At 39.4% G+C, this 11063-nt stretch overlaps 1 protein-coding gene across 3 annotated transcripts in view; it reads left to right on the forward strand.

Annotated features, from left to right (window-relative positions):
• The window catches only part of slc12a5b (solute carrier family 12 member 5b), a 71215-nt gene that overhangs the window by 17259 nt on the left and 42893 nt on the right, over window positions 1–11063 (forward strand). Inside the window, exon 2 of one of the 3 annotated variants that reach the window (XM_046056554.1) lies at window positions 3732–3928. The exons of 1 other annotated variant lie outside the window; for it this stretch is intronic. In XM_046056554.1, coding sequence (XP_045912510.1) covers window positions 3874–3928 — 55 coding nt within the window. In that variant the 5' untranslated portion in view covers window positions 3732–3873. Of the gene's footprint in view, window positions 1–3731; window positions 3929–7637; window positions 7738–11063 lie in introns of those variants that run through there. One more of the 3 variants, XM_046056555.1, reaches the window with a different exon arrangement.

Genomic DNA, 11063 nt, shown 5'->3' on the forward strand with positions numbered 1-11063 from the left:
GCGACCTGTCCAGGGTGTACCCTGCCTTTCGCCCGATGTCAGCTGGGATTGGCTCCAGCCTCCCACGACCCTGTACGCAGGATAAGCGGTAACAATGGATGGTGTGACAAAGGTTAGATGTGCTCAGCTGCCAGACGAACTACATAAAGAACTGCAGGCTACAAAACAGGCCTTGAGCTTCATCAGGAAAAAGAAAAAGTGGATTTCAATCCAGCGCTCCGTGGCCTTAATCTGCAGGATTAGGGCGTTGGAAAGTGTCTGGGTACGTGTGCATGTATGTCTGTTTGCAAAGCTTTCTTTGTAGGTAACTTGCTTGTGTGTTACGTGGGCTTGCATGCTTGTGTATACCAACATAGGTGTGAATCAGAGTGTAAACAGTACTATCCAGAGACACGTGTAGCAGCAGAAGGCAGGCAGGCAGGCAGGCAGGCAGGCAAGCAGGCAGGCAAGCAGGCAAGCAGGCAGGCAGGCGATAGGGAGCGAGGGAGCGAGGGAGGGAGGTGCCCATGGGTTAAGAGCTAAAGCCGCTTGGCCCAGATGAAGATGGCTCTCAGGCTCTCTGCCAATCAAAGCCCAGCCAACAGCCCACTCTCAATGACAGGGCAGGGAAACTAGGAGTTAGGCCACACGCATATTTGATATACTTGCAGGGTTAGTCTCCAACCGACTGAGTTCCCCTTAGTTCTAGGGAGAGTTATAGCGAATTTTAGCACATTGTTTTGTTTTTATAGCCCACAACTTAGTTCACTCTCACTGTGCTCATAGTATCATCTTTGGCCTCAACAGGCAAGTGTTTTCACAGAAAAAGCTCTAAAAACCAACTGTACACTGCTCAGCAGCAGACAGCAGCAAAGTTAACAGCTAGCTGGTGAACATGTGCCGCATTTAGAGGTTTGACTAATCCACCAACTATTAAAATATCCTAATATTCATATAATGTTTGTGGATGGTAATTTGAATTTTATTTTCTTTTGCTGATTTTCTGGAAATATTATTAATTAAATTTGCATTATATTTGGATGGAAACCTAGCTACTGTTAAAAGGTGAGACATCATCATCACATAAACTGGAACAATGAAAAAGCAACTGCGAGGTGTAAAGAATGAAACCGAACCTCTGGTTCTGTTAGCAGCTTGGATTTTTTGGTTCATCACAGGGCATTTATAGAGAGTTGGGCTTTATATGGACACATTGACATATATACCTAAACCATGGAGATGGTGCATTTATTCATTTAACCTTTATTTTGACAGAATAGTTTGACTGAGCATGCATGATCTTTTCCAACAACACCAGGTACACACTCATTAATAGAACACAAAAACAGATGATAAACCAGTTAAGGCTCGTTTAATGCAGGTACAGGTTAATAGTGACATTAACATAACGTTCTTGACGTTACAAGGAGCGTTTTGATCTTTAGGTGGCACTATGTTACATGGCAGAAAACATGAGATGATAAATAAATAAATACCAGTGAAATTTCACAGCTTGTGCTATAAATCCAGATATCATGGAAATGGCAGTGTTTTAAATCTGGTATTTACACTTTGAGGACCATTTGAGAGCTGTTTACACTGTGGAAAAGAAAGCTTGAGTACTGATTATCCTCTTCTTTATCCCCCTCGTGCAAATCCTCAGTTTCATGTCTAACAAGCTGTCTTCTTTGTGTTTCTTTTGTTTAATGTGTCCCTCTCACTAGTGGTAACATGCTTGATTATAGTCTGAAATGCCAGATTCTAAATTGCCTCTTCCCCTCTTGTGACCCACTCTGTAACCCTCTTCCAGCTTCCATATATTGATGCAATTTCATTTTCCTTCCTTGCCCTACTTCCTACTTCATCTTACAAGGTAATTACAGTGGAGCTAGAAGAATGCGTGATGTTTAAAATATCAGAAAGCACTGAGCACCACACAGTGACACGAGTGAACATGATGCAGTCTGTAGCTTGAGCCAGTCAGTGAGGATAAAGTGTCTGAACATCTGCCAAAACTCAGAGATCATCTAACCAGAGATGGGCACAAAGTTCAATGTGACATAATGTCAAGCATAGAAATACTAATGGCTTTTTTTCTCCTTTCATCCATCAAATTTCAGATGTGTTTTTGGCCACACTAGCTTTAAAACTAGGCAGGTGGTGTGGCTTAAATGAATGATACACAAGAATGTATAATCCATGTGCCTGCAGCTTTTAAGTCTTTAACAGCCACCTGTATATCTCTCTTTCTTGTCCATCTTTTTCTCAATTGCCTCATTTAGCCTCTCCTCACTTTACTCCTCTAATCTTCGTTCTATTTTGTCCCTTTGTCCCCTTTGCCCTGTCAACCAGCTCGGCCACATCTCCCCAACCCCACCCCTCCCTCCTCCCCTCTAATTTGTCATTTGTCACTTGTCACAATCTATCATTCCTACTCATTAAGCCACCTTGCCATGGAAGCATGATGCTGCCTTCCATACAAATAGAAATTTCACTCAGGGTCCTTGAGGTGACCCCGAACCAATGAATAGTTATAGACATTTTACTATGATCAGAGAAGTGACATGTGAAATTGACATTTGTGTTCCAGTAGAAGCTAAAGTGTGAGTAATTTGACACAGCTTCTTAATGCAAAGTTCATTGTAATTTCCTTTTTAAAACAAAAATCCACACAATTTAGAGATGACGATAATATTAATAATGTTATTTGTACAGAACCTTTCACACGCACAGTGTAACTCTAATGCTTTACATCAACTTGTATAGATAAAAAAATAAAGTAAAAGGGGTAGAATAATATGAATTACACTGTAACATTGAATATGAGTAAATATAATATACTTTTGTTAAGATTCAATAAAATCAATGATACAGGGTACTTAAAAGCAAGATTTAAAGGGTGAGTTTTTAGATGTTTCTTAAGGAATTTCCAGAAGTTGCATAGAATATTTATGGGCAGGTTGGTCCATAATAAGAGAAGGCACAAAAAAATTGTGGTACAAAACACACAAGAGCCGCCAAGTGTTTGTCTTTCTTTTATTGTTTGTCTTTAGATACAATTTGTCTTTAGATATTGATTAGAAATAAAAAAAAGCAAACATAAAAGTTAACGTTTAAAAAATAGCCTCTCCCACACACGTATCCAGGAGACCCAAATAATGGCAACACCAGGGCAGTTCAACCAGAGCGTGGGGTAAGAGATGCTTGGATTTTAGGTTATACAAGTGCAGCCTGCAGCCCTTCCACAGATAATGGGCCAAGACCACACAAGAAAATATAAAAGAGAAGAAGCATGGTGGGGGGAAAATAACAAAAGAGAGATGAATACACAGTAATGAAATTTACTCTCGTCTTCCATCTGAAAAGAACATCAAAGGAGATGCTTAATCTCAGGAGGCAGTACTTTGTCATTTGACGTGCATCCCCCCTGTCTCTCAATCCCTCTCCATATATCCCTCTCTCATGATGAACTTCCATGAGGGAGGGAGAGAGGGAGGGATAATAACGTCTGAATACATGATGAATGTAGTCACCAGGCTTAAACTGACTGGGGGGCGAGTGGTGCACAGAGACCGAGCGTGTGCATGTGAGTGACACCGAGCGCCATCATCAACTCTCCCCTGCAGCCTCCCTCAGTCTCTCTATCCTCCTCCTGAAGAGAGAGACACAGGGATTCACGCAACAGACAGGACAAGTAAAAGAGAGAATAAAATGTTGCTCTCCTTTCTCTACTGCTTTTTTAAAAAATTAAGCTACCAGCAGCAAGAGAAAAGAGGCAGTGAGACGCAGAAGTAAAGCGCATCTCGTCGTAGGCTCCAGCCCACCCAAAAGCTTTTTACTAAGCAACAAGATCAGGAGCTGTGCTCAGTGCGCACAGCCTGAGGAGGAGAGAGGATGCTGAACAACGTGACAGACTGCGAGGAGGGAGAGGGGGGACCCAACAGCCAGGGTGAGTGACAAAACCTGCCACAGAATGATGAGCAGCGAGTGTGCGTGGCAGTGTGTGAACGGGGGTGCGTCCATTTGCGTGTGTGTGTGTCTGTGTATGTGTGTGTGTGTGTGTGTGTGTGTTGAATGTAAGAGCGCACATGTGTTGAGTAAGGGAAAGTTAAGGAAACAAGGTTATGTTACTTCGGGGATACAGAGATGAGTCCTTTCATCTGCCTTTTTGTGTGTGAAGAAGTAAGGCTGACAGAGATGGACAGAGGAAACAAACTCTTTTAGCTCTGGTTGCATGTCTGAGCGGTACTTAAAGGTTGACATTAAGGTTCCACATGTTGAAGGAATGGAAACAACAAGTAGATGTGCTCCAGCCAGCGGTCAGTCTGCTCCATAGCACCCTCACTTGGCTCTCACGCACTGCACCTTGTGGGGTTGCATATGTCAATCTTTATCTGCTCAAACAGTTGTGTTCCTCTTCTCTGCTGGTTCACTGCTGGTTTTTCAAAATGATCCACTTTTGATCAAGGGATGGATGAATTTGACGTTTTGGTGCAGCAGATATGTTTCAAATGTGGTCCGCCAGAGGTTCAACCTGTGCCTTGAGATTCATGCATTCATGGCAATCACTTTTAACCACTCAACAAAAAGGATTCCAGTGGAGCCCCTGCAGAGCCTTTCAATCTCAAAGTCACTCATGTCTCTCCCGCATAAAGAACCTCTTGCCAGGGGCAATATCTGCGCATGTGTGTGGCTCTGATTGCGTATATATTCAGTCTGAGTGTTCCTAAACATGGATGCAAATACGTTGTTTGATGGCACCTTTCCATGTCACGTCGATACACCATTGCAACGTCACAATTTGCCTCGCCAACGTGTTCTCATTATGCAGTCAAGTTAGTAAATATAAAAACAAAGTTTGGTAATTAACAATTCTCATAACAATTTATGCAACACATCCTCATACCTAAACGACAAAATTGTTTTGTCCCTAAAATTACATGCGTTGACAAGCCACATGACGTTTAACACGTGGTAAATGTTGTGAAACGGTTGTAGTTTGGTTAGTTTTAGGCAACAAAACTACTTGCTAAGGAAAATCATGGTTTGGGTTAAAATAAGCACATTATGTAAGTCACGTGACGTTATTGAACTTAAAATTCGAAATTTGAAACCGCTATTAGAGGTCTTGGCCAAAAAACGTAAATATGGGTTGTAATAAGCTGCTGCATAATTTACCTATATGGCTGTTTTCTGGTGAGAACGGACTGGATTTATGCCAAATGTTCACAACTTTTTGTCCTTTTCATTACCACAACCTGTTTCTGGCACTGTACAGCACATATAAGCCCTCCCTCTCTCTACTGTTTCCAAAATCAGCTTACCTTCAGTTTGCTTTCATAAGTTATTGCTGGAGATGTAACAATTATTTGATTAGTCAATCGGCAGAAAATGAATTGCCGGATCTTTTGCTAATGGTTTAAATTTTTTCAATTTGCTGTTTTTATATCTTCAGGTTTTGTGGGCAAAACAAGCAAATTGGAGACATTACCGTGGACTAAAAGAAAGTTCGAATGACATTATTTTCACAATTTTACAACATTTTATAGACTCAACGATGAATTGATTAATTGAGAGAAAATTATTGGCAGATGAATCAATAATGAAAATAACTAGTAACTAATTACAGCACTAGTTATTACAAATGTTTGTGTACACATAGAGCCTATATTCAGCGAGGGAAATTCAGAAAATTACATACAAAAACAAATTCATTTTTAAAACATGTGGGTTTTCCCACATACAGTGTGTTTTTTATAACTTTCCGATCTTAAGTTTCAAAGACTCAGTATCTGTGACTACAACATTCGCACTTCCCTTGTCACTGGCTGGCTAGTTTGCTGTAATGGACAACAGAAGAGGGGTGGGTTTAAATTTTAGTGATGAGTCTAGGGCATTAATCATATCAGTGGAGGAAAGGAAACCCCACTTGTTTGAAGTTTTCTTCCAAATTTCTGGCCCAGGATAAAGATTAGACCAGACATAGAACGTCGATCAAATTCAAAATTAATCGTTTTCGCCGTCGATATAAAGCTATTAATAGGTCTCCATGGCTATGGAAAAGCGTTATCACACAGTTTGAGTAGCCTTACAAACATAAGTATTTTGGTTTTCCAGCTATTTCCCATCTTCATTTTTATTGCCATACAGAACAACAGGTGTCTAATTATTCGGACCTATGTTAGTGTGTGTTGATGATTTCCTTACCTGTCACACACATACACACACAAACATATTGCTCTGATTGTCTAAGTTTCTGTATTTGTAATATGGTACCATTTCACAAGTTGTCTAAAAAACAAACTCATATAACATGCTCAAAAATATTGTGTAATACCTCTGACACCAGTAAAATTATACTGTAAATATAATATTATACACTTTAGTTTGCAGCAGCCATATGCCTGGACTACACAAGACTCTATTCATGACACTGTATGAAGTAGTGTGTGTGCGTGTGGGTATATACAGTCTCATGTATGTAGTGTAGGCATCTAGTGTGTTAGTAGACAAAAACACACACTTGTTGTGTTAGGCAACAAGGATAGTAGACAAATAAACCTATAATTTATTTGTGATTGCAAGGAGGAAATGTGTTTTTGAAGAAAGGACGATTATTAGAAATTATCAACAGAAGACAATGGGAGTACACCACCTGAAAAAATGTTAATGTCAGTCAGGCAGGTGAAGTTGAAGAACAAATCAATCAGTACAGCAAAGGATTTTTTCATAAATTACCATACTCTGACTCTGTATTGTGATTTGGAAAAGCAACTTGTTGATTATATTACTAGGTCAGCTGACATCTCTTTTGGCTTCATCTGTGTGGAGCCATTTTCAAACAGTATTCCAAAGGAGATGTGGTTTAAGTGTGTGAAATGCAACAAATGGGCCCACGATACTTGCTCTTCACCAAGCAATTTATGTGGGCCAGAACTGTGACTCTGAATACCCATCTGATTAGTCAGATACAGATGTCGTCATACAAAAATGCACATTAGTTGTGTTAGTGTGCTTAAATACCACATCTTTTTTGTTAAGAATTTATACATTTAAGCAAGTTATCTGCAGCATCTATTTGTACTCCAGAGGACGTTTGATTTTAAAGTTCAAAGAAAGAGGTTGTGCTATTTAATGTGTGCCCTGCCAGTATTTTTTGTTTTGAATGAAATTATTTATTTTTCAAATTCTCCAGGCTTGATTGTTTTTATTTTTTGTTCTGGTTTGAATTTGAAATTTAAATCAATATTCACAATTAAGTGCTCTAATTGTTTGATAATCCAGTGTGACAACTTAACTGCCGATCGGACAAATTGTCACAAGTGCACACTCTCTATTCAGCAGTCACAGCCCCATAATGAGATAAGATATGAAGATGTAATGAATACAAAATGTGTGCCCAAGACATCCTTCTTTCATTTGGTATGACATTTGTACTAGTGTGATGTACGGTGCCCAGTAAATATTAGACAGTGTGAAAAGTGTGACAACATAACCCTCTCTCTCCTACTTTTCCCAGTAACTAGTGGTGTAAGGGATTACTATTTCCAAAACAGTAATACTATTACAGTTACTAATCCAAGTAACGCTGCATTACTGCATTACCAGAACGCTACGTGTTTTGTTGTACGTGTTTGCGGGACTGCACGGCAAGTAAGGGCCAGTTCAAATCGAGTAGCCGGATGTTCAAGTCAGCTGTTATCCAAAAAGCTTAAGGAAGAATGGAGATCCAGGGGGATAGGCGTTCTTTCGACATCTGTAAGTATTACCATTACTGTGTGTTTCACAGAAAGATGCAAAGAATATCCGTTGTAGACTTTGTGAGACCAGCAAAAAGCTTTCAACCGCGAACAATTCTGCATTCAATTTATTGAAGCATCTGCTGAAGCAGCACAGCAGTGTGTCCCCCAAAGTAGTGAAAGTGATATAGTAACACAACTAGCTACTTTTAATACCCAGTTAGATCAATAAGTAAAGTAATATTATTACTTTTTTAAGGAGTAATAAGTAAAAAGTAACTATTACAATTTCTGAGTAACTTGTCATGACAATGTGACAGACCATGTATGTAGACAGCTATGCTGTGAGCTAAACACACTAATTTTTACTGGAAGAAATTGTGAAACTAAAAATGCATAAGAAAAATATGAGATATCATAAACATGAATTAGACCAGAAGTATATATATATAAAAAAAAGAATAAATTAATAAATAAATAAAATGAATTACAACAAGATTAATGTCAGACCATGTATGTTATGTATGAAGACAAATGACAATACTTGGATAAGGATTACTGATAACATGAAGCTAGTGTCAGTTATAAATAATACCTAGCTTAAGCATGGTAGCTTATGTTTGCTGATGTTACGTCATCCAGTTGCTTGTGTTAGCCAATGTTAGCTAGCTAATGTTAATATTCAGTCACTTGTGTTAGTTGTTAGGTAACATTAGGTGATGTTAGCAGAAACAAAAAATGAACAGAATGTCGTATTACACGTTACCCTCAGACAGATGATTTGGTTTGCTTGGTTAGCAGTGAGAAAAACAAACAACAGTCACAAATAAGCAAAAAGAAAATAAATTACACACAATGCTTCAGAAGTAACAATGTAATTTAAACTGCTGTGGATATGTGTACACTGCAGCAGTTGCTACTAATTCATTTAGCAGATATATTAATAATTTACTTAATTTATTGATGGCAATAGAGGAAACTCAGGGGTAAACCAAAGTCAGAAGGATTCATCTTCTGGAAACCATAAATGTCTGTTCAAAACTTCATGGCAATTCATTTAAAAGTGGTGGACTAACCAACCGACAGACATCGCCATACAAACCTAAAACTATGTTACAAATTTTGCTTTTCCACTTTTCACTACAAGCTAAGACATAAATGACATGTACCGTTGCATGACTATAGGATATAGCCTATGCCAGGAATTTCAACTCCTCATGCGTATTAGACTACACAACAGAGGGAAGATGGCCTTTTGCTTTTTAAAGGTCATGATCTGAGAGACATCGTTACACCACAGGGGTGAAAAATGAGGTGGCATTCATGGTACAAGTGAAGTGTAGTCACGATATGAATAGAGCACACAGAACAAGAATATACTAATGATCAAGCTGGGATCACACCTGGATAGAAATAACATCTCATTACACTCTGCCTATTTTAACAGAGGGGGCAAGATAACAGATTTATGAGATCCATTGAGGCTGTACGCTGTGAGCTCTAATCAATAAGCTCGTGATAAATAATACTTTCTAATTTTTTTTAAACATTAGGAATTCATTATCACAGCCTATGTTCAGGGGCTGCCTTGAGGTTGACCATAGAAATTTGAAAACTGACTTGGAAGAGTAAAAAGAAGTCATCCTTTGTAGTAAACGGTTTTTCATCTTTGCTGGGTCCTGTAAAGTAGGATATAGGATACTCAGAGTGTTGAATGTTCAGAATCTATAACAATGCAAATCAAAAAAGTAGTTGTGCAGTAACGCGTGTTACTGTAATATTATTACTTTTCCCAGCAAAGAGTAGTGTAAGAGATTACTTTTCTAAAACAGTAATATTATTACAGTTACTAATCCAAGTAACGCTGCGTTACTGCGTTACAAGAATGCACCATCCTTGGCGTGAATGCGGGACAGCCCGGCAGGTCAGCGGCACCAATCATACTTGTTCAAGTCAGTTGTTAGCCAAAAGGCTGAAGGAAGAATGGAGAAAGAGGGAGAGGGGCGTTCTTTCCACAGTTGTTAAGTACAGCTGCCATTATTGTGTCGCAGTCTAAGATGCAAAGAACATTGTCGTCCTTTGTAAACTCTGTGCAAAAAGCTTTCAACCGCAAACAATTCTACATTTAATTTATAGAAGCATCTGCTGAAGCAGCACAGCAATGTGAAAGTTAGGTCTATGGAAAGAAACTCCGGGAGCTACTGCCAGTGAAGCATGGACTCGTCGGGAAACAGTGGAGTTAAGCAACATAACGTTTTGTAAAAATATGAATAGCTCTTATACATGTGCTTGCTATAATTTTTATTTCAGCCGGTGGCTTTAAGAAACATTAGGCTTAGGCCTAAAAACACACTTTTTGCTGTTGTTATGAATATGATAGCCTATTAGTTAAAAAGTCAAGAGAGACTGCTTTGTTTGGGGGGCAGGGTGGTGGTGAAAGCAGTGTTTACCATTCATTGATTTATTTGTGGCGGCCTGCCACAATATCAAGGCTGAGGGCCACATATTGATTTTCTTTTTTTTTTTTACTAGGCATAGGCCTAGGCTATTTAAAATCATATTTAATAGCAGAGCTGCGCGCAGCGCATATAGGCCTATTCGTGCAGCACCTCCTCTCGCTCGCTCCCTCTCTCTCCCTCTCTCTCTCATGAACACCACTGCACAAACCTGTCCAAATGTCAGAGACCCACCTTAGGGAGTGCTCAATTAATGTTAACGAATATAGCTGGGTTGTCGATGATTGCAGGCTGTATATAGCCTAGCTGGTAGTCAGTATCGACTGTGCAAACCCCTGCCGCGCTACACACTCTTATTCTGTGGGAAACAATGGAAAGTAATATAGTAATGTAACGAGTAACGTAAATAGTTACTTAAGTAAAGTAATATTATTAGTTTTTGATTAGAAGGCTCTCCTATAAAAGTATGTTTTAAGAAGGGACTTTAAGAAGCTGACCTGATTTCCTCAGGCAGGCTGTTCCAGAGCCTCGGGGCCCTGACAGCAAACGCTCTGTCCCCTTTAGTTTTCAGTCGAGACTCTGGAACAGACAACAGACCTCTGCCCGAGGATCTCAAGGTACGTGCTGGTGTGTATGGGACTAAAAGGTCAGAAATATAACAAGGCGAGAGGCCATAAAGAGCTTTAAAAGTAATCAATAGAATTTTACAGTCAATTCTAAAAAATACTGGGAGCCAGTGTAATGAAGCTAAAATAGGAGTAATGTGGTCATATTTCTTTGTTCTGGTTAAAAGCCTGGCAGCTGAGTTCTGGACAGTCTGGAGTCAATCAATAGATTTTTGGGTTAAACAGGTGAAAAGGCTGTTGCAATAATCCAGGCGTGATGAGAT

The sequence above is a fragment of the Micropterus dolomieu genome, linkage group LG08 (genome assembly GCF_021292245.1).
Source record: "Micropterus dolomieu isolate WLL.071019.BEF.003 ecotype Adirondacks linkage group LG08, ASM2129224v1, whole genome shotgun sequence".
Lineage (NCBI taxonomy): Eukaryota > Metazoa > Chordata > Actinopteri > Centrarchiformes > Centrarchidae > Micropterus > Micropterus dolomieu.